This window comes from Panthera pardus, unplaced genomic scaffold (assembly GCF_024362965.1).
Source record: "Panthera pardus isolate Hobbes unplaced genomic scaffold, ASM2436296v1 HiC_scaffold_16, whole genome shotgun sequence".
NCBI classification, from domain to species: Eukaryota; Metazoa; Chordata; class Mammalia; order Carnivora; family Felidae; genus Panthera; species Panthera pardus.
Window position 1 is genome coordinate 12,621,983 of NW_026526721.1, and position 26,245 is coordinate 12,648,227.

Below are 26,245 nucleotides of genomic sequence, written 5' to 3' on the forward strand. Positions count from 1 at the left end.
GCCGAGGTTGTACTCCGCTGTCCGCGCGTCCTCTTGCCGGTTTTCCTGCTGTGTAGATCCCGGCGCGCCCCTCCCCTCTCGGCCATGGGGGTCCCCAAGAGGAAGGTCGCGGGCGGCCAGGACAGCACGGCTCTCCGCGCGGGCGCAGCCAAGCGGGCCCGCTCCGAAGAGCTCACGGGCGTGCGCTTCAAGGCTGAGCTGCGGGGTCCGCAGGGCGCGGAGCCGGGTGAGTGCGGAGCTGGCCGGGGCGGGGAGCACGTGCGGGCGAGGCGGGTCGCGGCCGCGTGCCAGGCTCAGCCCTCCTCTGTGCACTGTTCGGTCCCGGAGTCTCAGAACCGGGCCTTCCGGTTTGCAGACGGGAAACCGTGGCCCCGGTGCTCCGGCGTCCAGGGTCCCGGGCGGCCGGGGCCGCTGTAGGGCCGCGCGCTGCACTGTCTTGCCCTGGGCTGTCAGCTGGTGGAATCCGCCTTGCTCGGTCGTGACAGTTCTACGCGACTGCACGCCTCCTTTGGCCGGGCGGCATTCCTTAGCAACCTCTAAAACCTCTATTGCAATTGTCAGAGAAGCATATATGTATACTTGCCGAGTCCCAACTGTGAGTCAGCTCGGGGCCATTCATTGAGACAGTTTGCTGGTTCTGTGGCCGTCAGCGCTATTTTCAAGAGCTTTGAGCCCCCAACACTCACGCTGATCCGATGACATGTAATAAACTACCGCATGAAGCGTCCCAGGGACTGGTCAGTTGACCAATATGGAACTGGTCTAGTCACTGGACTAGTGACCAATACGGGACAGATTCTGTAATTTCACTTTCTGAAAAGTGTGATCACGCTTCACAACTTCTTGTAATCCATTGGAAAAGTATGTAGGTTAAGAGGAAAAAAATGCAATTGAATTTTTTAAAGAAATTTAAGGTGTTTATTTATTTTTGAGGGACAGAGAAACAGTGTGAGCAGGGGAGAGGCAGAAGGAGAGGAAGGCACAGAATCTGAAACAGGCTCCAGGCTCCGAGCTGTCAGCACAGAGCCCATCTTGGAGCTCAAACCCACTAACTGTGAGATCATGACCTGAGCCGGAGTCGGCTGCTTAAGTGACTGAGCCACTCCTGAGCCACCCAGGAGCCCCAACAATTGAATATGCTAGTATGTGAGAGCACTGGTAGTGTGTCAAAATAGAAGTGACAGCATTTCTCCCTGGTTAAAGAGATTATTAAGTTGATGGCCAGGATAGCCCCACTTAACAATTTGTCCTCCCATAAATTGTGTTTTTAAACATTTGATGCCTGCAACTGCCAGCCAGTGCTTTGAAGATGATACCTGCTTTAGCTCAGAGTGCTACATTTCAGTCATTCGTTCATTTCTGCGTTATTTACTAGGGGCTGTGATGTGCTAGAGATACAATGGTGAGTAAAAAATCAGACCTGGGCCTTGCCATTCTGGAGCACATGAATAGTGAGGTGGAGAAGGCAGGTGTCAATCAATATAATTACATATGAAGAGTTCCAAGTACCGGTCCTCCAAAGGAGGGGTACATAGGGCCTTCAGTCCTCAGACCTAATCTGGGGGCTCAAAGAGGTCTCCCCAGAGGGAGTGGCTTTTCAGCGGAGTTGTAGGTTGGGGTAGGAACAGGGACAGGAACCATTCTGGCAGAAGAAAGAGCATGCTTAGTTATTTGAAAGATTGTATTCATGTACGTGTTCACGGTTTTGCTCAGGCAGCTCCATGGCATTCAGGTGCTGCAGTTGAACAGGTCTCAGAAGGAAACTCGGGTTAGGGGCGCCTGGGTGGCTCAGGTGGTTAAGTGGCTGACTTCAGCTCAGGTCACGATCTCGCGGTCCGTGAGTTCGAGCCCCGCGTCGAGCTCTGGGCTGATGGCTCAGAGCCTGGAGCCTGCTTCCGATTCTGTGTCTCCCTCTCTCTCTGCCCCTCCCCTGTTCATGCTCTGTCTCTGTCTCAAAAATAAATAAAACGTTAAAAAAAAAAATTTAAAAGAAAAGAAACTCGGGTTGACGGGCAGTGGGTACAGATGAGGTAGTTGGAAGATGCGGCGAAGCTGAAGTCAGTGGGTGAAAGTGTGAATCCGTTGTATGAGATTGTGTTGAATTTGTGTTTGAATCTGGTCTCTCTCTTGGATTCTGTCTCCCTTTTGATGTGTTCTCATAGCTTCCTGTGACACGATCTCCTGACAGATCAGAGAAGTAGAATTGATAGATGTTGGGGGTTTTGATTTCATCCAGGCATTAGGAAAGTTTTTTTTGTTGTTATTTTTGGGTTGTCTTTTTACGTAGCTTTATTGACACACGATTGACATAACTGATGTAAGTTTAAGATGTACGATGACAGGTGCCTGGGTGGCTCAGTCAGTTAAACATCCCACTCGTGGTTTTGGCTCAAGTCATGACCTCACGGTTCGTGAAATTGAGCCCTGTGTCGGGCTCTGCGCTGACAGCGTGGAGCCTGCTTGGGATTCTCTCTCCCCCTCTTTATCTGCTCCTCCATCGCACATGCTCTCTCCTCTCTCAAAATAGAAAAACTTAAAAAGATGTACAGTGAGATGATGACACACATATACTGTGAAATGATTACCACAGTAAGCTTCAAGTATATACTACAGTACTGTTAATTACAGTCACCATGCTGTACATTAGATCCCCAGAACTTACTCATCTTACTCATTATTTTTTTTCTTTTAAGTAAACTCTGGCCGCAATGTGGGGCTCAGACTCTCCACCCCCAGATCAAGGGTTGCATGCTCTACCTCCTGAGCCAGCCGGGTGCCCCAGAATGTACTCATCTTTATAGCTGAAAGTTTGTACCCTTTGACTGACATCTCCCCATTTCTCCAACCCCCCCCCCCAATCCCTGCCCACCATTCTGCTCTCTGTTTGTATGAGTTTGGCTCTTTTAGGTTCCACCTATAAGTAGAACATACAGCGTTTGTCTTTCTCTGACTCACTTCACTCTGTGCCCTCAAAGGTCCATACGTGTTGCAAAAGGCAGAGTTCCTTCTCTCTTCTGGCTGAATAATAGTTCCTTGTATATACACTTAGCTACAGATCAGCTGCGCCACATTTTCTTTATCCGTTCTCTGATTTTACCCCCTTCATGGAGGTGAGTGTACAGCTTCAGGGTTAGATTGGTCTAGACCCAGAGGGTGCCCAGGAGTGGATCGATGTCAGCGGTGGGGAGGATCCCTGCCCCTAGAAGGCTTGGCTCTAAAGCTCTTCCTTTGAAAGTTGTTCCCCTTTACCTCGGTGGAGATAGAGAAAAGGCCATGTCAGAACTCTGGATGGCCCCGTCTCCGCATTGCTGCCGTGTTCTCCCTCCGGGTGAGCGGCACCTCCAGCCGCCTGGATGCTTATGCTGGAAATCTGCCTCTGTCGCAGCGGCGGCTGTGATTGTTGCTAAGGAGACCGTCCCTGTTAACGTTTGAACATTACTCTTATTTCAGCCTTGGAAGCATTTGTCGCTGCTGCCAAGAAGCTACCGAGGGAAGACGTGTATGATGTTGTGGAAGGGTACATAAAGATTTCGGTTGAATGTGCAGAGATTTTCCAGCTCCTGAGCGGGGAGAAGCGGCCGGAAAGTGAAGTATGTCATTCCTCACCTGGCTTGCTGAAGAGAAGACAAAGTTCACGCCACTATGGTGTTGAGCTTGATGGAGAGAAATGTGGTAGAAATTTCCAGAACATTATCACCTTTCTATAGAAGACTATGTTTTGTTCCTGTGTCATAGGAATACATCCAATTTTGCATCATGACTTTTTAAAGCATGTTAATGGAAAGTGCTAACTTCATGTTAGTGAGTGATACCAGAGGGAAGGACCATAGACCCTTAATCGCAATGCACTTGGTTTTGCCATGGTTTGTTTTTAAGCAATCTCTGCACCCAACCTGGGGCTCAGACTTGTAACCCCAAGATCAAGAGTCGCGTGCTCCACCAACTGAGCCAGCCAGGCGCCCCCTTGACATGGTTGGTTTGTTTTGACAAAAGGGAAATAGGTAGAAGCCGCATGTCATAATTGCACACACATATTGAGTCGAGACTTCTGGTTCCAGAGAGGTTCAGAATTCGGGATATTTATGAACCTGTTGAAATCTCAGGGTTATTGCTGTAAGACTGTCGACCTGAATATCCCCAGAGCAGGGAGGTCCAGTCATGAGTAGAGATCGCTCTTTTCATTTCATTTTGTGTAATTATAAGCCGGGAAGAGTTCTCCACTTAGCTGGACCGTGGGAGCAGGACTAATTCCAGAGCTGAGGGTCTGCCGAGCAGCCTGTGAAGCTGTCACCTTCCTGCCTTTGGCTCAGGACCCTGAGCAGGCCCGTCCTGCACGTTGAAGGTTTTAAATGACTGGCTAGGACAGGAGGAGCGTATGTATAGAGGAAAACCAGAAATGAGCTGATTCATAAGCATTTTAATTCTGTCTTTGCAGATGCTATTAATATTTCAAGTTTTTGAGGCCATACTATTGCGGACAGCGAGCGACCTTTCCCATTTTCATGTTGTGGGAACCAATATCGTGAAAAAGCTGCTGAACAGCCACATGAAGCTCATCTGTGAGTCCCTGTATGCCTCAGGCTACAGGTAAGTTGCCCGCTGTTATGTGACAAGACCAGCCGTGGGCTCGGTCTGCGTTCAGCTCTCTGGGAGTGCTCTTGACCTTTCCTTCCCTCGGAAAGCTCTGGCTCTGCCTCTCCTTCCCCTGGGGCCAGCCCCTCACGCCGTAGACTCCTACCACTCATCCTTGTCACGCCGGTGCTGCTGTTCTTTTTGCTGTTATGGGAACACTCTGGACATTCTTTATGTTTCCTGCCCTTCTGCCCTAGCGGCTCTTTGTGGTCACCGCAGTCTCCCTCCCTCTCTCCTTCAGGACCCTGTGGTCCAGAAGTGTCATCTCAGGGAGGCCTTGCTCCACTGTCCTCCATTTACTGTCACTTTCTGTCCTTTTAGCTGGCAGGCAGAAGTATCCATTTGCAGGTCTATTCGTGCAGCCAGACATTTGACGTAACGTTCTAGGTCCGTCTGTTGACTGTCCACTTCCCTTTGCTGGAATGCAAGGTGCGTGCAGGCGGGGGCCTTGAGTGTCGTATGAGATGCTGTCTTCCAGCACCTCGAACGGGGCCTGGGGTGTGGTAGGCACGCAGTCAACCACGGGTTTTGGGGGGCAGTGGAACCGAAAGGCAGCTGAGAGCTTGCTTTTGGAGACACCCTCTCCGAAGACGTCTTCTGTGCCCTCGGTGGCGGGGACGAGCCGCGGGTCTCCCAGTTATGTGATGAGTTAGTGGGGAGAGACCTTGCCATCTTCTTTGTGTCTCACATTTTGTATTCTTGCATCCTCTTCAGACTCTGTTTTTAAGCTTTATTTGGAGATTGTGAAGTTTTGGTTTTGGGTTTTTTTGTTTTTGTTTTTGTTTTTTTAAGCATGCCTACTCATCTGTTTCCTTCCTTTTTCTGATTTGGGGACAGCAGACCGCACAGCCCGGAGTGCACTTGGCTTTGCAGTGACGTGGCTTTGTGCTTCTGCTCTTCCTCACGTGCCTGATGTTCCCACAGGATGGCTCGAGCCTGTCTCAACCTGATGGCCGCCATGGTGACCCAGGGTCCTGAGGCCGCCAGGGACGTCTGCAGCCATTTTGATTTGAATAAAAAGACCTTGTACACCCTGGCGACCAAGAGGGATTCAAAGGTGAGGAGCTCCCAGCGTCTTGTACCTCCCGTGTGTGTCCTTGCTCTCTGGAGGGCCATAGCAGTTTGTTTCTTGTCCTTTCTTCGACCTTGGTCTTCATGTGGGCGGAGTAGAAGGCCTGTATGTGCGGCAGAGCCTGGATGACAGGGACATCTGAGGACGGCTTCTCTGGGGGCTCAGCATCGCCGTGCCCTCCTGGCTCGTGAGGATGACATAGCTCGTGAGCGTCTTCACAGAGTAGACGGAATAACCTCCCACGTACCTCGTGGGGTGTCCCGGTCCTGATCCTATTCTGTCCATTTTGGAGAAAACCCTTGGAAGTTTCAACTAGGAAGTGGCATCATCAAGGAAGATACTTACGGCTTTTTAATGTTTCTTGTGCCTCCTGTTTGTACGTCTTATAAGGAGTAGGTGCTGGACTGTGCCAAAGAGAATGGAAGGGTGAATGGTTTTCAGGAGAGTTTTTTTTTTTTGTTTTTTTTTTTTAAATGTTTATTTAGTTTTGAGAGAGAGGGAGACAGAGGAACTGAAGCGGGCTCTGTGCTGACAGCAGTGGGCCCAACGTGGGGCTCGAACTCACAATCCATGAGGTCATGGCCTGAGCCGAAGTCGGACATGCCCCTCAGGAGAGCTGTGTTTTTAAAAAAAAAAAAAAAAAAAAAGTTCCCAGGCACCTGGGTGGCTCAGTTGGTTAACCGTCTGACTTCAGCTCAGGTTGCGATCTCACAGTTTGTGAGTTCGAGTCCCACGTCGGGCTCTGTGCTGACAGCTCAGAGCCTGGTACCTGCCTCGGATTCTGTGTCTCCCTCTCTCTCTGCCCCTCCCCTGCTCACATTCTGTCTGTCTGTCTCTCTCATAAACATGAAAAAAAAATAAGAATTCCCTGGTGGCCCTAGAAGTTTCACTTGGGTTGAGAGAGGTTCTTGAGGAGAAAGCACAAGTTTGAGGACTCAGAAGCTGGAAAGAGTTGTGTGAGCCCTCCCTGCTGGCACGGCTGTGCCATCGACAGCTGGGGCTCCGTTCTCCACACCCCCATCCCGAGCACAGACGGCAGACGGACGGTCAGCAACCTGTCTGCCCAGGTGGAGGGCCACGTGAGCGTGATTTACTTCCGCACCTCGTTCTCTAACTCTTCAGGGATTCGGAGTTTCCGCACCTCCAGGTAATAGACTGAAGGTTAATCATAGTAACACCAAGTAACTTGTATGGCTTGGTGAGGTTGGGCCCCGTGTTGAGGGTTTTCCTGGAATTACAAACAAGGTGTTCCCTGAGGGAAAAAAAAAAAAATCCCAGGTCTAGTGTCTCGCGGATTCTCTTTTTTTAGTACCGTGAATTATTCACATACTCTGTGTCAACAAATTCCGTTCATTGAGTGATGGCTCCTGACATTTAAATGCATCTCTAAAAAGAATCTGCGTGCCGTTTGCACATTAGGGCAGATGTCATGCTTCTTTGGTCTTACCTGGCAGTCAGCCTGTCAGTAATTACCCATCAGATTCCCTCCCTGCTTCCACTCCCTCTCTCTTGACCTCAACCAGCTCAGCCTCCTAAGTAAAATATGTCAGTGCCCAGACCACCCACCAAGACACGACTGGGGCGTCCCTGCCTGAACCCCGGCTGTAGGCCGCGCCCACTTCACCTCGGGGTCTCGGCAACTTATTTTACGTTTCCTCGGTCTGTAAAATGAGAATTATCGTTAAGATGGGAGTGTTTTTACTTTGTGGCATACCTTAAATGTTTTGTTTTAGGAAATGGTTTTAGACATTAATTTTTTTTTCCCCCATATAGGGATGTCACGGACATTAAAAAAGAGAGCAGCACAGAGAATCCCCACCCACCTGTCCTCCAGCTGCAGGCGCTGCCCCCTCTCCCACATGTTTGGTTGTTTCGGGACGGTCTAGTGCCGCAAATCCCACCCGGGAACCGCATTTCCCTGTAAAAATTTCAGCGTGTACCTTTAACAAAAAATGAGCTTTTAAAAAAAAAAACCACACTACCATCACCACACCTAATACTGCTCACAATTCTTGGTATCAGTGAATGCCCAGTTCGGTCTCCGTTTTTCCCACTGTCTCAGAAATGTCTTTACGCTTTGTGATTCAGATCAGGATCCAGACAAGGGCCACCCATTGTGTTTGGTGGGTATGTTTCTTAAATTTCTTCTCTGGCTTTGAGTTTTCTCAAAGCCCCGCCCCCCAACCTTTTTCTCATGCCCTTCGGTTATTGAAGAAGCTGATAGATCTACAGATCTATTTTTTCTTAATGGGTGTGTTTTAGCATCTTGGAGGGAATTCTTAAAGCTTTGTGAAAAGAGTTATTTTTCATCCAGCCAAAGAAAGCACTGTTCAAATCCTTTGCCAGAGAGCAGTTTTACCAAATATGTTTTGGTCTATTTTAGACAGCGTTTTGCGGAACGAGCCGTAAAGAGCCCAGGATGCTTTCTTCCTAGGATAATAACGCTGTGAAGTCAGAGAGTAGGAATGGGGCATGCGGCCCTCTTGCCTCCGATGGAGCTTGCTGGGACGGAGGGCAATGGCCCAGGGGACGGTGAGGGGCTGTCTGGTCGGGGGCGTGAGCGGGAGGCAGGGCAGTGGCTGCTTGGAGGGGGTGCGCGCTGTGTCTAGGGTGATTTGGTGTGTTCACAGTCAAGGGTCTGAAATTGGGGGCTGGCTGGGATATGCGAGATGGAGGCCAGGAGGTGAGGACCCACTTCCATATCAGTTCGAAATTCATTGCTGGGGGGACCCTTGAGGGGATCTAGTCCAGCTGCTGTGTACAAGCAGGATGGAAGGACCCAGAGTGGCACATAGCTGCAACCGACCTTCCAGGGCCCTGACTCCCAGTACTTAAGTGGGCATCTCCCCCCACCCCCCCCCAAACTTGTAGAACCTTTCCAGCCAGCCAGCCAGCTAGCAGCACGTAGCTGCTAAAACTTACCAGGCAAGTTTTGGCATCTCACCAGCATTCTTGCGGAACACGAGACACACGTGGGTCGAGATAACAAGTTAACTGTGCTTGAGTTAGTTGATGTGTTTCTTTCAACGAGGCATCTAGATAATTCGGGAGCGGTGGCTCCTTTAAGCTTCCTGAGGACAGGGACGGTATCTTAGTCGTCTTTGAGTGGTCTCTCAGCCCGAGATTATGGCGTCTTGAATATAACTGCTGTTTGCACACCACTGAATTGTTGTGTTTTGAAGGCACTAAAGCATTGCAGGTACGCTGAGGAAAAGCAGCTCACTTTCAAGACCTTAGTGACCGTGGTACCCAAACTCTGTCTTGTGAGGAGGCCCACAGAGTCGTCCCCGGAATGGGGAGCATAATTTTCAGCGCTTAGTGTGTTTGGAATAAACCAGGATCGGCCTGAGAGGGTCTTGCTGAAATGCCGTGGGGCATGGATGGAAGTGGAGACCCAGTGAGGACAGCGAATGTGCAAGGCCTCCGTCTGGATGTTGCAGGGTAGGGGTCTGATGGCCTTTCTTTTCTCCCCAAGAAACAGACACCCGACACAACAAGACAGAATTAATTCAGTTCTCATGTAGAGGCCTAGGTGGTTCCAAGTGCGATCCTTGCAGATTGAGAAAAAGCAAGATGAAAATGCCGTGGCAGTTCGGAGGAGAAAGCACTTGTCCAGTCAGACGTAAAGTCGAGCACGAGGCAGTATGTTAGTACAATTATTTCCTGTTTTCCAGTTCCAGTACGTACTCACTTAGTAGCTGCATGTCCTTGAGTGAGTTTTTAAAGCCTGTTTCCTCATCTGTAAAATGGGTGTAGAAGGCGTCTCCACCTCAAGTTGTTCAGAGGAGTAAATGAAGTAACAGATGTGCAGCCTTTGACTTAGTGTCTGGTGTAGTGAGTGCTCAGTAAATGACATTGGCCGCCGCCTCCTCCTCCTCCTCCTCCTCCTCCTCCTCCTCCTCCTCACCACCACCCTGCCACTACTGAATGGAACCATCTGGAAGGCGGACTTCTTAATCTTTGCGGGCATTCAGGGAACTAATTCTCCGTGCATTAACTTATTTCCTGGCAACCAATTAGGGAACCTTTGGGATAACTCAAGTAGGGAGGAGGTGACAGTTGAAGCAGTGGAGGATCCCAGCGTATGAGCTGCTGCTGGTACAACCGGTGAGCGATCCGCATGACTACTGGCGTGTGAACCCGATGAGGAGACACGCGTGTGTCTTAAAATTACCGGGAGGGAAAGCTGATCAGATGGCCCCCGCGACTTCCCCTGAAGTGTTGGCTACTGGTCATGGCCTGTGGGCCTCCTCGGGGACGCCCTCTGTTTTGGGTCGCGGCAGAATAGTGCAGATGTCAGTCCCAGGAAGGCCACGCAGGGTTGGTAACAGGGCAGCGTCTGGGCCGCGGTGTCTGGTGTGAATTTATAATACCTGATAAAACCCAGACAGCACCTCATTGGTGTCGGCAGAAGCAGAACCAGTCTTTCCATTGGCTCTGGATTTTCAAAAATGCGTATATTATTTCATTGGCAAGTGAAGTAGATGGTGTCTGGACAGGCTGGGAATCTTCTGCTCCATACCAAAGTGGTCCAGTCACCCAAAATGTTTACGTTATGACCGGGAAGGGACTCAGCCAAACTTTACCCATGCTTCTCTTTTTTTTTTTTTTTGATTTTTTTATTAAAAAAGATTTTTTTTTTTGATCTTTATTTTTTGAGAGAGAGACAGCGTGTGAGCTGGGGAGGAGCAGAGAGAGATGGGAGACGCAGAATTCGAAGCAGGCTCCAGGCTCTAAGCTGTCAGCACAGAGCCTGACGTGGGGCTCGAACTCACAACCTGTGAGATCACGACCTGAGCTGAAATCAGACGCTTAACCGACTGAGCCACCCAGGTGCCCCTACCCATTCTTTTCTATTTACAAACAGCTTGAAAGACAAGGAAAAGTAGAGCAGAAGATTGAGGGAGAAGAGCAGAGAAAAGGTTCCATGTTCCCATAGAGACATGACCATTGTTTTAGACTTTGAGCCTTCTGACGGCACAAGCCCCAAGGCCTCTGTGCCATTGGGACGGGAGGGGCGTGCGTGCCGCCAAGTCCCTGCTTCCTGCACGTGACACGTGGTCTCCTTCGCCCCCCCAGGGTGTGCACGACGTCCGGCTGGCCTACATTCAGTTCGCCCTCTCCTTTCTGATCGCCGGCGATGACAGCACGATAGCACAGGTGCTGGAGTTGAAAGGTAGGTGCACCTCTTTGTCTCGTAGCAAAGCCTGGTGGCGATTGTGTTTTGGAAAATCTGCCGCAAAACATTTTTCCAGGTTGAGCAGTCTGCAGCCTTTACGGCCGCTGCACACACTAGAATGTTGGACGCGTGTGCGGCAAAGCCGCGGTCGGTGCGGTTTTGATGTCGCTCGTGAGCACCGACAGAGGCATTCCTGTCAGGCTACCTGGAATGCTGGGCGACGTGCTGACAAAGGAGAGATGCAAACTTGAGACTCGCGTACGAACAAAGGAGGCTCTGTGGCTCCAGAACATGCACAGATACGTAGCCCTGGCTGCCCGGCCCTCCTTAGTAATTGACTTCGGAAAACTAAAGTTTAGTTACTTCGGTGGCCTTGCTGAGTGTTACCAGAATATCGGTAATGGAGCTTCAGAGAAGTCTAGCTGGACCACCTTCTGGTGGCTGTGGCCCGAGAGCCTGTTCGGGCTGCTTGCTCCTCATCGAGAGATTCAGTAAGACGGAGAACGATGGCACTAGAAGGAAGGCACTTCGCACGTAGCAGGTGTTCGGTGTGATACCAGGCTCTGTGCGCAGGTTCTGCGTCCTTGCCAGAGCTCTGGGAGTCGGAGGAACAGCACGGTGCCTGTGGCCCGGGGTGGCCGGGTCTCCAGTCCTTCTCTCACCTCCCCCAGGGTGGGAGCCTTAGAGCTGTCTCTGGACGACTGCCAGCGACCGTTTAAGAACAGGGTGGTGGGTGCCGGTCACTCCATACGGTGTCAGCCCTGGTCCACGCAGGTAGCCCCATTGACGGGGGAGGCGGTGCCACGGAGGAGACCCCTTCGTTGCACGGTGCAGCAGACAGGCCTTAACCTCTTGTGGCCGCTCCTGTGTGAGGTCTGCTGCTGCTGCTCCCAGGGCTAGGGTTCTTCCAAATTCCCGTGGTCGTCTGCGCCGTCCGGCCTTTATTAAAGGACGGCGGTTTGGGGTTACTTATGTGCGCTGCTGATGGGGCAGGGTTGTACTTCAGTTAATGTTTTTGCAGGGCACTTTGCAAAACTTGAAAAACGCGTCGAAACTTTAAAAATGTGTGATCCAGCAGCCATTCCACGTCTAGCCATTTATCCTAAGGGTAGAATTAAGGATGTGAGTAGAGGTTTTCTTAGTGGATAATTTTTTCACGTTCGCTGAAAATTGGACTCCTCCTAACTGTTGACCGTCAAGGGATTGATTGCACAAACAGGACTAATCGTAAGGTGGAACGCAGCTGTTAGAAATGACGTAGAAATGTGCTTCCTGATGTCAGCCTTTTAAACAACATATGATGGGGTGTAGACTCAGTTATAAAACTCGAGTACCCCATTTTACTGAAAGATACATTTAACGGGATATGGATATATCAGAAGGTTAGCGGTTAACTAGTTACCTCTGGGTAGTGGAATTATGTTTGCTTTCAAATTTCATCCTTTTGGTTTCTTTGGTATTTTCTGATTTTTCTTCTTTTGAGAATGAATTTCCTTTGTAGAAAATATGTGTGTGCCCTTTGAGCACCTCTGGAGCAAGCAAAATTCTAATCGCTTTGATGTTTCTGCCCAGTGTCACCATTACGTTAGTCATGATACGGCATCGAGCTGTGGTAGCTGATTCCTTGGAGATCAAAAGCATGAAAAGAAAGCAGACAAACACATCATCCCGAATTCTACCACAGTCAATAAAATGATTTAAAATATAAATCTGGGGGCGCCTGGGTGGCTCAGTCGGTTGAGTGGCCAACTCTTGATTTCGTCTCCGTTGAAGACGGATCGAGTTCTACATCTGGCTCCGTGCTGAGCATGGGGTCTGCTTAAGATTCTCTTCCCCTCATTCCCTCTGCCCCTCTCCCTGCTAGCCCTCTCACCAAAAAAACATATATAGATAAAGATATAGGTATCAGCAAATCTAAGCAAAGAGAGAAATTCGGCAAAATTGTACGTACATTCTCTGTCAAATAGTCAATATGAAGAACAGTAAAACAGAACTACTGAACCTCTTTAATGGCTCTGTCATTGTTTTACCTTTAGATATTGATTTCCCATGTCATGAAGTGGTTTATTCCTACTGTGAATATGTATAATCGAAAAGGACAAAACCTTCAGAAAATAAAGGGAGCGAATGGCATTGTTTGCCGTGCCACTTTATGAAGTAATTTGTTCTCTCATCTGCTCTCGTGTTCAAAATATTTTTGAGTTTAATGCTTTGAACCTTTTCCTTTCAGAATTTATTCCTTGCATTTTTAGCTCGGGCATAAAGGAAGACAGGATTTCCACCGTCAATATTTTGTTGTCCACGCTGAAAACAAAGGTACGTGTTTGGTACTCAGTGTTGTTCTGCGGTTTGTCTTCCCCAGGGTGTGACAGGACCCTAGAGCCACAATGTCTTAGGGCACACAGGCTGGGGGATGGCAAACTTTTCCTTCGGGCTGCAGTTTTGTCACCCCAGGAGACATGCTGTTGCTTGCCCTTTCACGGGAAGCCACAGGGATAATTGGGAGCTGTAAGTTATGGCTGTTTTCATTTACACACCCGGCAAAATGTGACTATGTATCGCCTTATATATTCTGCCTTTTACAAGCATCTTGTAGAAACTTTAAAACTGGCTGAACGAATCACTGACTTTAATACAGAAGCAACTTAAATGCTCAGTTAGAAAAACTCTACGACTCTGCCAACACAAAAAGTCGTTAAAAGCCATGAACTGGCAATCCATATAAAAATGGCTGATTAGCATAGTATTTAAAACTGTGGTTCTCAGCTGGGGGTGGTTTTGCCCCCTCCACTGTAGACATTTGGCAGTGTTGGAAACGTTTCTGGTTGTCATAACCGGGGAAGTAACAACTGGCACCCAGTGGGTAGAGACCAGGCCCAGCGTCCTGCCCGCACAGGTCCGTCCCCTGCAGCAGTTATTTGGGCCAGAATGTCAGGGTGCTGAGAAGCCCTGATTTAAAGTAACACAGGTCATGAGGTACAGGTTTTTTTCGCCAACCAAATTAGCACTGACCTTTTAAAACAATGCCTTTCAGTGCTGGCAAAAGTACCTTTGAGTCGGGTGCTTTTGTGGAGGCAGTGTTCTAGCAGGTCTGGCGGTGTGCGTTAGAGGTCTTCAACATGTTCCCAGACTTGGGAACCTCAGAACCACCCAGGACACCCTGGGAGGCACCGGGAGTGGGTTTGAGGGGAGCTGAGGCCTTGTGCCACAATTCCGAGTGCATAATCAGGGACGCAGGCAGGACTCGGCGCAAGGAAGCAGACGATAGAGTGCAAACAACCTCACTTTGCACCCCCTGGGGGACGGTGACATAAATTATGGTCGCTAGAATGATAGCCTTCCAAAATGGTGTTCTAAAGGAGTTTTTAATAATGTGGGAAAAGTTCATACTATTTAAAAGTAGGCAGAAAACTATATATAATCTCACAGAGACAAAAACAAAACACAGCACAACAGTGATACACATACATCTTCTGTGTTGCGGGATGGAGGGATGAAAGGAAGTATACCAGATGCTAACTGTATCCTAGGACGGTTCAGATACCGATGAATTTTGTTTTTCTCTTCATGTTTTTCCTTTCTCTGGTCAAATACTTTGCCGTGGGCCCGCAGGATTTTGGTAATGATGAAAAACAATACACACTGTTGTGAAAATCGAGCTCCTTGAAATTCGTGTGTCTTATTGTTTTCAGGTAGTTCACAATAAAAATATCACAAAAACCCAGAAGGTGCGTTTCTTTACGGGGCAGTTGTTGAACCATATAGCAGCTCTCTACAGCTGGAATGGGATTGTTGACGTGAACCTGGAACATGGCAAGGTACAGTCCTGTTGGGTTTGAGTTGACCTCACTGTCAGTGTGTGAGCCTCACAGCTGGAGACTGGGGAGCGTACCCCCTAAAGTCCCTCCATTCGATCTGTTTCTCTTGGCTCGTGGTTATATTGATTCTCCGCTTAGATGAAATATGATCTTTTTAAAGTTTTGGTTTTTTCGTTTTTTTTTCTTTATACGATTGTTTCTATTCTCTGAGGTATTTTGATATTAGACTTTTTTTTTTCTCCCTTGAAGGGAAAACCGTTGCTCCTTTTAGCTGAGTGACATGCTGGTTTTCCCTGCTGGGCTTGCCCAGTAGACGCATAGTATTGACCCAGGCTCTCTCCTCCTCTCATTTACCTCTTCTTTTCCTTCTTTCCATCCTGTTCACACCAGCTCTTAGAGTTTCAAGGCCCGTTGCTTTTACTTCCAAGTGTCTAGGAAAACCCCAATTTCCTCACCTACTGACATGTGTAATTTATTTTGTAATAGTTCCTCAAACGTTGAATTAGAACAGTTGCTTTCCAGTTGACCCAAGGCCAGTGTACATTTTAATCCTCATTTTGATTTTCTTCAGGGTGTTTCGGAACATGGACTTGGCCAGAGTAGTGAAGGCTCAGACTTCCTGTGAACTTTATAGTAATTTACCTCTCAAGAGCCCTGTGTTTTACGTCCTTTTATCTTTGTGACTGGCCTATGTCCTCTTGTTTTGAACATGTTTTGTATGCCCTATTATCAGGAAGCCTCGGGGGCTTAATAAAAACACTCCCAAATGTGGAATTTTATTCAAAAGACCAAGAGAAATTAAGTCATTCTTAAGCTTGTTTAAAACTACAGGTTTAAACTTGCCCCTCTTAAGAGTATTTTTTAATCTTTTTTTTTTAATGTGTCTGCTTTATAGGTGAGGACATTCGAATTCAGGGAGGTCAGTAATGCTCTCACTACTGGTTACATTCTGTGTCCAGCCAGAAGCTGTCCAGGAGCCCATTAAGAGTTGCCTCATTAGAATAAAAAATATTCCTACCACGTAGAACATTCCAGGAGATTTTGGAGCCCTGTGTGAGAATTGGTGTTACCCCCATCACACAAGAAATGACTGGGGTTCTAGGGGCTCTCTGCCAGGAGCTGGGGTTGAAGACCAAATACAGTTGACCCCTGAACTATGCAGGGGCTGGGAGGGCCGACCCCCCTGCAGTCAAAATCCGTGTATAACTTTTAACTCTCCAGCATCTTAACTACTGGGGCACCTGGGTGGCTCAGTAGTTAAGCACCCAACTCTTGATTTCAGCTTGGTTATGATCTGGTGTTCATGAGTTCGAGCCCTGCTTCGGACTCTGTGCTGATAGTGCAGAGGCTGCTTGGGATATTCAGTCTCCCCCTCTCTCTGTCTCTCTCTCTCTCAAAAAATAAATAAATAAACATTAAAAAAGAAAAAAACACTTGGGGTGCCTGGGTGACTCAGTCAGTTAAGCATCCGACTTCAGCTCAGGTCATGATCTCACAGTTGGTGGGTTTGAGCCCCGTGTCGGGCTCTGTGCTGATAGTTCAGAAACCTGGAGCCTGCTTTGGAGCCTGTGTCTCCCTCTCTCTCTCTCTGCCACTCCCCTGCTCGCTATCTGTCTTTCTGTCTCTCAAAATAAATAAACATTAAGAAAAAAAAAATTTTTTTAACTCTACTAATAGCCTGCTGTTGACTGGAAGACTTATGCGTAGCAAAAACAGTCAATTAACACATATTTTGTATGTCATATGTATTGTAAACTGTATCCTTACAATAACGTAAGCTGGAGAAAAGTAAATGTTATTAAGGAAATCATAAGAGAATACATTTATAGTACTGTACTGCATTCATGGGAAAAAAAAGTACACATAAGCAGATCTGTGCAGTTCAAACCTGTGTTGTTCAAAGGTCAGCTGTATTTCTTTCTTTCTTTTTTTTTAAATATATGAAATTTATTGTCAAATTGGTTTCCATACAACACCCACTGCTCATCCCAAAAGATGACCTCTTCAATGCCCATCACCCTACCCTCCCCTCCCTCCCACCCCCCATCGACCCTCAGTTTGTTCTCAGTTTTTAAGAGTCTCTTATGCTTTGGCTCTCTCCCACTCTAACCTCTATTTTTTTTTCCTTCCCCTCCCCCATGGGTTTCTGTTAAGTTTCTCAGGATCCACATAAGAGTGAAAACATATGGTATCTGTCTTTCTCTGTATGGCTTATTTCACTTAGCATCACACTCTCCTGTTCCATCCACGTTGCTACAAAGGGCCATATTTCATTCTTTCTCATTGCCACGTAGTACTCCATTGGGTATATAAACCACAATTTCTTTATCCATTCATCAGTTGATGGACATTTAGGCTCTTTCCATAATTTGGCTATTGTTGAAAGGGCTGCTATAAACATTGGGGTACAAGTGCCCCTATGCATCAGTACTCCTGTATCCCTTGGGTAAATTCCTAGCAGTGCTACTGCTGGGTCATAGGGTAAGTCTATTTTTAATTTTTTTGAGGAACCTCCACACTGTTTTCCAGAGAGGCTGCACCAGTTTACATTCCCACCAACAGTGCAAGAGGGTGCCCGTTTCTTCACATCCTCACCAGCATCTATAGTCTCCTGATTTGTTCATTTCAGCCACTCTGACCGGCGTGAGGTGGTATCTCAGTGTGGCTTTGATTTGTATTTCCCTGATGAGGAGCGACGTTGAGCATCTTTTCATGTGTCTGTTGGCCATCCGGATGTCTTCTTTAGAGAAGTGTCTATTCATGTTTTCTGCCCATTTCTTCACTGGATTATTTGTTTTTTGGGTGTGGAGTTTGGTGAGCTCTTTATAGATTTTGGATACTAGCCCTTTGTCCCATATGTCATTTGCAAATATCTTTTCCCATTCCGTTGGTTGCCTTTTAGTTTTGTTGAGTGTTTCCTTTGTTGTGCAGAAGCTTTTTATCTTCACGAGATTCCAATAGTTCATTTTTGCTTTTAATTCCCTTGCCTTTGGAGATGTGTCAAGTAAGAAATTGCTGCGGCTGAGGTCAGAGAGGTCTTTTCCTGCTTTCTCCTCTAGTGTTTTGATGGTTTCCTGTCTCACATTCAGGTCCTTTATCCATTTTGAGTTTATTTTTGTGAATGGTGTAAGAAAGTGGTCTAGTTTCATTCTTCTGCATGTTGCTGTCCAGTTCTCCCAGCACCATTTGTTAAAGAGACTGTCTTTTTTCCGTTGGATATTCTTTCCTGCTTTGTCAAAGATGATTTGGCCATACTTTTGTGGGTCTAGTTCTGGGGTTTCTATTCTATTCCATTGGTCTATGTGTCCGTTTTTGTGCCATGTATTTATTTCTTATATCACAATATCAATCACAACGCAAAAGCAAATAGAAGCTTAGGAAAATGATTTTCTAATTGAAGTGTATGCTGTAAAGAGAGACTCTATTTTTTTTTTTTTTTTAATTTATTTCTGAGAGACAGAGAGCACGTGCACTTGCTTGTGTAAGTGGAGGAAGGGGCAGAGAGAGAGGGAGGCACAGAATCCAAAGCAGGCTCCAGGCTCTGAGCTGTCAGCACAGAGCCCGATGCGGGGCTCACACCCACAAACCGTGAGATCATGACCCGAGCCAAAGTCAGATGCTTACCCGACTGAACCACCCAGGTGCCCCAAGAGAGATTCTTTAATGATGGGGGTACGGATACTGATCTGCTCCGTATTTGCTAACGCAGTGGGGAGTTCCACTGTGTGATCCATGGTTTGCCCTTACATAAAATGGTGTAATCATCTCTACCCTGCCAGACTCATAGGCCTGCCATAAAAATTAAATGAGAACCCTTACTGTGGAGTGCTTGGAAACAATGAGACATGACTTAAAGTGTCCCCTTATCTGTTGTTTCTTGTTCCAGCAACTCCCTGTTTGTTCAGTGTTAAAAATAAATATTTTCTTTTTAAATTCAGCTTATTTAAACTAAAACAAAAACAGTTCACCCATTTTTTTTCACTCCCCCCAACCTCTACCTCTGGCAACCACCAGTCTCTTCTCTGTATCTATGAGCTTTTTTTTTTTTTTTTTAATTTATTACTCAGTTTATTCTTTTTATATTCCACATATGAGAGTATTTTTGTCTTGTCTTGATTGGTGTTTCTGTTCTTTGGGGTTTTTTTTTGAATGATACCAAGCATGTAAGATGTTTTCTAAGTCATCATCAGGCACGTGGTATCACCCAGTTTTTACTCTGTAGATGTTACCGAGGCTCATGAACTTGAGATTTTCATTGAATTTTAAAAAACTCTTGTAGACTTCTTCTGAGGACGCAGGGAAGATCCTGGTGAGGGAGCTTGTTCACACCTTCCTGATGGATCTTTGCTGTTCGCTCAAGCATGGGATTAATTTTTACGACGCATCTTTCGGTACCATCGGCAGGTAAAGTGGCACATTTGAGAAGCGCGGGCCTGTGTTCCGTCACGTACATGACTTCCAGCGGAAGTCTGTAGAATAACGGAATTGTGGTGGTTTACAACTAGAATTTTAGACATGACCTCACTCGTTACAGGGACGAATATTTGGAAGCCCAGAGACTCCCTGCTCATCACGTGCCCTTAGGGCACAGGGCTCAGGGTAGCCGCTGACTTAGGCACCCAGTAGGAGGTGTCTCACCTAGGGGGGTGCTGCGGGTTTCACTAGAGACTGTGGCGTCGGCTGGGTCCGAGGAAAGTCTTACAGCCACCTTGCCAGAGAGGGTAGGCCCCTTCGCAGGCCTCCACACAGGCCAGAGGCGGGAGCCACCGCTCTCCCAGTTTTGCAGGTGAGGGAAATGGGCACAGAGAAGTTGGGTCACTCAGCGTGTGTCAGAGTTCTGCTTTACACCCAGGGAATCTGGGGGCCCCTGGCTGACTGACACTTGATTTCAGCTCAGTCATGATCTCACAGGGGACCGAGCCCCATGTTGTGCACTGAGCTAACAGTGCTGAGCCTGCTTGGGATTCTCTCCCTCCCTCCCTCCCTCCCTCCCTCCCTCCCTCCTTCTCTCTCTCTCTCTGCCTTCCTCCCCCTCCTCCTCCTCCTCCTCCTCCTCCTCCTCCTCCTCCTCCTCCTTCTCCTTCTCCTTCTCCACCTCCACCACCTTCTTCTTCTCTCTCTCTCTCTCTCTTTCTTTCTCTCCCAAAATAAACTTTAAACCCAGGGAATTTGGTTCCAAGTCTATCCTCGTAACAGCTAAATAGTCCTTCCTCTCCTCAAAGCTGCTAATGCGCTGGGTTTTCAAAATTTTGTTTCATGTTGCACACTTATGGCAATGTTTCATCAGTAAGGAAACATAAAGTCCCTACCTGATGGTTTAGATGATATTCTTTTAGGTTTTCTCTTCTAGTCTAACGGTAAACACATATCCATGTTACTATTTTTAATAACCAAAATACTCTAATGTTAGATTTATCAACCTGCTTTTCTTCCCCCCTGACGGCAAAAATATTAGGTATATTTTCTGTTCATTGTGAATACCCTCATTTTTAAAAATTTTTTTATTTTACCACTGTGGCACTTTTATCATAAGGATCTGGATGGTATGGTTTAGTTTCTACCAGTTAGGAAATGACTGATTCCTTCAGAATGGGATAACACTGTGGAAAATTTTCTCCCTGCTTGTGACTTGTTTTGATTCTGAGATTATTATGACTTAATTTGCCACATTATTTCTTTTTCTTTCAACTTTGTTTCAGCGATAGTGTAACTTTGCTCTCATCAGGGAAAACAAGCTCACCTTCCTGGTAACATGTAACAGCAGACTTTTATCGTCTAGTATGATGTAACACCATGCTTAAAACACATTTTTTTCCCCCTAAGTAAGTAAGACCCATAAAATAGGTCATTTGATGAGTGTATTTGAATCAGCTTGTGGGTGTGGGTCTGTTCGAATAAGCTGTGGTTTATGTCAGTTTTTGAAGCCAGGGAGAAAAGACAAATGTTTGCGCTTAGGGGAGAGGAAGGGAATTTTGTTTGTGGGGGCCTTAATGGAAAATTTTGAGAAAATCGACGTGTGCGGTTCCCCAGCAGAGGTGAAGCTTGCTCCCTCCCTCCCTCCATTCAGGTGTCTGTGCACATGTCACCATATCCAGGAGGCCTTCCCCAGCAGCCCTTTTCTGAAATAGCCCTTCCACTGTCCCTGTCCTTTTGCCTTGCTCTTGACTATGACTTACCACCACCTTGCACATTTATCTATTTGCTTGTTCATTATGTGATAGATGAGAACCAATGTGAACAGAGGCTGGTCTGTTTGGGATCCCCAGTGTCTAGGACAGTGCCGGGCACCCAGTGGGTGTGTGAAAGCCAGGCATTACAGTTGGTAAACTTCTTCTCTAAGGGAAGAAGTAAGTATTGGAGGCGTGGTGTGCGGTCTGTATTGTGACCTCTCAGCTCTGACATTGTAGCGCCGGAGCAGACATGGACATAAACAAATGGGTGTAACTGTGTTCCGATAAAGCTTTATTTACAAAGATAGATAGTGGGCCGCAGTTTGCCAACCCCTGGTGTGGAGGTTGAGAGAACAAATTCTGGGGTCAGCTCTGAGACCTTGACAAGTGCTACTGCTCTCTGCCTCTGTTGCCTCATCTGTAAAATGGAAATGAAGTTGGCATCCACTTCAGGGGGAAGTAGAGCATGGGAACTGCCTAGAGAAGTGCCCGGCCCACGTTGTACGCTGTGGAAATACGTTACTTTATTGCATTGTCCGTTAAAATAACGTGGATGTTTATAGTATTTTTAGTGCACTTTGTAGTATTCAACGTGTTTGTTTGACAGCAAAAACTGTTTTGTTCGTGAAATTTTCATATTAGGAATTTTAAACTTTTTTTTTTTTTAAGTTTATTTATTTTGAATAGAGACAGAGCACGAGCAGAGGAGGGGCAGAGAGAGAGAGACAGACAGACAGACAGACTCCTAAGCAGGCTCCACACCGTCAGTACAGAGCCCAGTCGGGCCTCAAACCCGCGAGACCAGGAGATCATGACCTGAGCTGAAACCAAGAGTTGATTGCTCAACCGACTGAGTCACCCCAGGCGCCCCAAGAATTTTAAGTTTTTGAAAAGATAGCTTTCTGATCAAAATTCCACTCTAATTCAGTTTTTGAAAAATGTTTTATTATAGGTAAAGCTGTCATAATGCATATTAATTTTAGTCAATTCACAAGGGGACACAGAACAGTGAGGATTCTGGAAGCTGTCAACGTGGCATGCTAGTGATACATTCTGGGATGTTTTGGATTTGGTGACTTCCCAGGAACAGGCAGCTCTGAAAAGTCATCCTCCCTTAGAAGGATCTGGGGGTAACCCTAGAGTACCGTGGGCTTGGCTGTGTAGATCCTGGGCTAGCTCCTTCTTTATGCAAGGTTTAATGTCTACAGGTTTTCCTGATTCTTATTTTTATGGTCTTTTGAAAACTCACTTAGGGACAAGTTTTGAGTATTTTCATACAGTAGATTTTTTTTTTTTTTTCTACGTTAGCTTTTTGCAGCAGCTCAGTGAAGGCATAGGAATTTGAAATACGTTAGAAACGGAGGAGGCAGAAAACCTGTGGAAAGACTTGGAGCCATTTTGTCGAGTTTTAGAAATAATTTATGGCACTGTGGACTGTGGGGCAGTTCATTCGCCCTTCTCGTAAAAGTCTTTTCAAAAGTTAAATGCATTCTCTGTTTTTTTATACCTAATGCTTACACGTCTATTTATTTACATACATGCCTTTTCGTGTGCGGTTGGAGGAAAGAGGTCAGGAAAATCCCACGGGGAAATTAGGGGAGTGGATTCCTCCCTGCGGGTTTGGCCCTTTCTTTACATTAGCCTTGACTTCTGGGTAGGCTGGTAGGTGGCCAGGGTGGAGACAGAGAGTGGGTTTCTTCCTTCTCTTTAAAAGTCAAATGGAGGAGTGCCTGGGTGGCTCAGTCTGTTGAGTGTCAGACCCTTGATTTCAGCTCAGGTCATGATCTAAGGGTCGTGGGATCAAGCCCTGTGTTAGCCCCGTGCTCAGCATAGAGCCTGCTTGGGTCGGTCTCTCTCTCTCTCTCTCTCTCTCTCTCTCTCTCTCTCTCTCCCCCTCTCCCCCTCTCCCCCTCTCCCCCTCTCCCCCTCTCCCCCTCTCCCCCTCTCCCCCTCTCTCCCTCTCCCCCTCTCTCCCTCTCTCCCTTCTGCCCCTACCCCCCGCTCCCCAAATAAATAAAATAAAAGTCAGATGGAACTCAAGGGAGGGAAGGAGAGGTTGGAGACAGGAAAGGAGAGACTTTTTCAGCTACTCAGAAATAGAGGAGAGAGATTCAAGCCCTTTCTTGGGGAGCTGGAACCCCGCAGGCCATGAAAACACCCCACTTAGTGTCACGAGGGAAATTCAAAGGTGAAATGTGCCGGTCGCCGTGTTTCAACTGTGTTTCCTGAGGGCGATTTCGAGGAGCTGCCGTTCTGACCCTGAGCTCTCAGTTTAAGTTTATTTATTTTGAATAGAGGCTTGTTTTTATTCTGAGATTATTATGAATGAATCGTGAATTATGAATTATCTTAGTGTGCTGTGGAAATTCCCTGCCGACCCTTGTCTCTCTCTCTCTGGCAGAGGCGGGAACCTGACCCTCCTGCACTTACTGTTGGGTTTGAAAACTGCAGCAGACGACGAGCTGGTGGCCGAGCTGGTGGTGAACATCCTTAAAGTGTGCCCGGACTTGCTGAACAAGTACTTCAAGGAAGTAACATTTTCCTTTCTGCCAAGAGCGAAGTCCACTTGGTCAAATAACATCAAACTACTGAACAAGGTGAAACCCCCGGGGCTCTGGCCTGTGTCAGGGGCCGGGAGAGGGAGAGGGGGAGTGACGAGCCGACGGACCGCAGGAAGGACGGAGAACTCGTCCAGCCATTCTGCAGGGGCGACGTCAGCTCACGTGGGGCTGGCGTCCCGGTCCTCTGAGGACATCCTGCTCTTCGCTGAGCAGAACTTCGAGCTGGACGCCTTTTGCATCTGTTAAGACAAATGCGTCTCCTTCGTCCAGATTTTGCTTAGAGGGAGATCTCGGTGAATTTTGGCACATTGAGGCTGACGTGAGCGAAAGGTGTGAAATGGAGAACCGCGTTTAAAGACCGCCGTCTTAAGTACTTAGAACGACGTAGGACACGCTGTGAAACGATGCTGTGTCTGTCTGGGTGCCGGCGTGCGAATGTCCTGATCAGAGTCCGCCCTCCTTCGCCCGCCGCCGCGGACGTGCCTGCTGCACGTTCTTTTGCAGCGCTGCCTGGCTCGGGGCGCGCCGTCCGACTCGCGGTCTGGTGGTGAAATAGCGAGGGTTGCGGTCTCGTGCCTCCGCTAGGCAGGCGCGGGTTACCTGCCAGACAAGCTCTCGCCCACGCTGGCTTCGTTCTCCTTGAGCGCGTGCGGTCCCCACGTGGATCTTGGGGCGAGAAGGAGGCCGTTCGCCCCTTACGTTGGGGAGGGGCGGCCCGTGGCCACCCCCACCCCCGCTGGGGGCTGCTCTGGTTCCGCCCTCCCTGGGGAGGGGTGGGGGGGCAGGTGCGCGGCCTTTGCCGGCCTGGGTGCAAGCCCTCGCGTCACTGCTTCCTAGCCGGGTGCCCCCGGGAAGTTACGGGATCTTACTGAGATCCAGCTTTGTCATCCACGAACGCTTTTTACTGTTAGTGTCCAAGGTCCCTACCCTAAAGGGTCGTCATGAAGTGTTAAAAAGACGACACAGTGTGTCAGGTGCCACAGCCGGTGAGTAGTGCTTAGATTGGATTGTAGCGCTGGATTGTTACTTCCAGCGGTGACTTCCTCGCCATCAGAGGTTTTAAGAGGCTCCCCAGGCCGCAGGCAGAACTCTGCTTTGAAGGTCACGGCCTTCAGGCCTCGTGACCTGACTTTTCTCTGACAAGTAGAGTTGGGGGTTGACCGTCCGGAGCTTGTTCCTTGGCAGTCCCCGGATGTCCATCACTAGGACTGCTGCATTGGACTGGCTTCGCTGTGGGGTACCTACAGTTGGCCTGGTTTGCAACGAAACCTGTAGCAGCTCATGCTCTTGTCTCTTTGTCGTAGATCTATGAAGCCCAGCCAGACGTTTCCAGGGCCTTTGAGACCAGAGAGTTCATCCCCTTGCCTCGGCTCCTGGCAATGGTGATGGTGACCACCGTGCCCCTGGTGTGCAATAAGACGATGTTCACCCAGGCGTTAAATGTAAGTGGTCAGCTTTCTTCTAGAACTTTCTGTTCACTGCACTGGCCATGCTGGGGATTGTTCCGAGAACGCCTGCCTGGATTCAGCGGCTGGTATTTTGTCAGTGAGCCTCAGGCTTTCCATGTTTCCACTCACCTGGACAAGGGCCCCTGGAGCCCAAGGCATGTTCCGGCCAGGGGATCTTCCTGCTCCAGCACAGCCAGGACCATGGACCCCTGCATGGCTCTGCGCTCGCCTGAGGGTGGGAGCCTGTTAGACTCAGAGGAAAGGAAGTGTGTTCAGCTACAGCCCAGTGTCACATATGAAAGTGTTAGCTCAGTGTTTGTGGAAGGGGTAGGACTGAAACTTGCCTGGCAAATCCTGTCTCTTGTGGTTTAAGTGAAGAAGCATTAAGATTTCTGGGGAACATTTACTTTGAGGATGAGCTGTGTCGGGCATTTTGACAGGACATATGCACGGAGAAGTGAAATTCTGTATCATTCGTGATGGCAGTCCCTGAGTCCCTCCAGAAGCCACCTTCTCAGGGACTCCTGTGTCTCCCACCACAGCACCGTGGCCTCAAGCGAACGGCTGTGAGCTGTCGGCACACGTGGGTCCCGTGCCCTGCCAGCCCCTCCTAAACCCAGCTTCCTCAGCACTCAGCTGGGAAGGCCGAGTGTCCCCACGCTTCTAGCAGGCTGGGTTGTGGTGTGGACACAGCGGGACCAGGGTCAGCCAGGGTGGGCCGCACAGGCAGGAGGTGGCCCCGGCAGCGAGGGGGCGGTCAGCACAGAGTGGTGAGGACCCCCTAGGATATGTAGCCGGGCTCAGCATTGTTTTTAAAAATGCTTATTTTGAGAGAGAGAGGGAGAGCGTGTGAGCAGGGGAGGGCAGAGAGAGAGGGAGAGAGAGTCCCAAGCAGGCTCCACACTCAGCATGAAGCCCATTGTGGGGCTCGATCCCATGACCGTGAGGTCGGGACCTGAGCTGAAATCAGAAGTCAGATGCTTAACCGGCCGAGCTACCCAGGTGCCCTGGGGCTCAGCATTTTCGATGCCTGTCCAGGGTTTGTGCTGGCAGTGGGTTGTGGGCGAGGAGCGGGGAGGCCAGAACGAAAGGCCTTTTGTTCTGGTTGCCAAATCATAACAGTCAAAATTGGGACCCTGCTCTCTTGCCCATCTGTCTGGTGGGGGAGACAAAGTGTTTTATCTCAAGGGGCTTTCAGGGAAACAGCTGAAAGGCATGTGTCCAATGCAGTGCTACTTTAACACACGTACGAAATGAACCCCCAGCTCGCTGGAACGCTGAGGGAATGGGGCGTTGTAGTTGTTAAACTGAAAGCCCATCGGGTAGCCGTTTTGTGTCTCCCTGCCCCTCACTCTGCTGTGGCCC

General features: G+C 48.4%; 1 protein-coding gene across 4 annotated transcripts in view; it reads left to right on the forward strand.

Moving 5' to 3' along the window:
* The window catches only part of URB1 (URB1 ribosome biogenesis homolog), an 83,141-nt gene continuing 56,896 nt past the window's right edge, over positions 1-26,245 (forward strand). For all 4 annotated transcript variants that reach the window (XR_002072713.2, XR_008422423.1, XM_053903137.1 and 1 more), the window contains exons 1-10: positions 1-226; positions 3,451-3,590; positions 4,436-4,587; positions 5,557-5,689; positions 10,784-10,880; positions 13,114-13,199; positions 14,576-14,701; positions 18,981-19,105; positions 23,273-23,468; positions 24,737-24,874. Coding sequence is in view for 2 of the 4 variants with exons in the window: in XM_053903137.1 (XP_053759112.1) it covers positions 85-226; positions 3,451-3,590; positions 4,436-4,587; positions 5,557-5,689; positions 10,784-10,880; positions 13,114-13,199; positions 14,576-14,701; positions 18,981-19,105; positions 23,273-23,468; positions 24,737-24,874 (1,335 nt within the window). In the remaining 2 variants the exon portion in view is untranslated. The remainder of the gene's footprint in view (positions 227-3,450; positions 3,591-4,435; positions 4,588-5,556; positions 5,690-10,783; positions 10,881-13,113; positions 13,200-14,575; positions 14,702-18,980; positions 19,106-23,272; positions 23,469-24,736; positions 24,875-26,245) is intronic.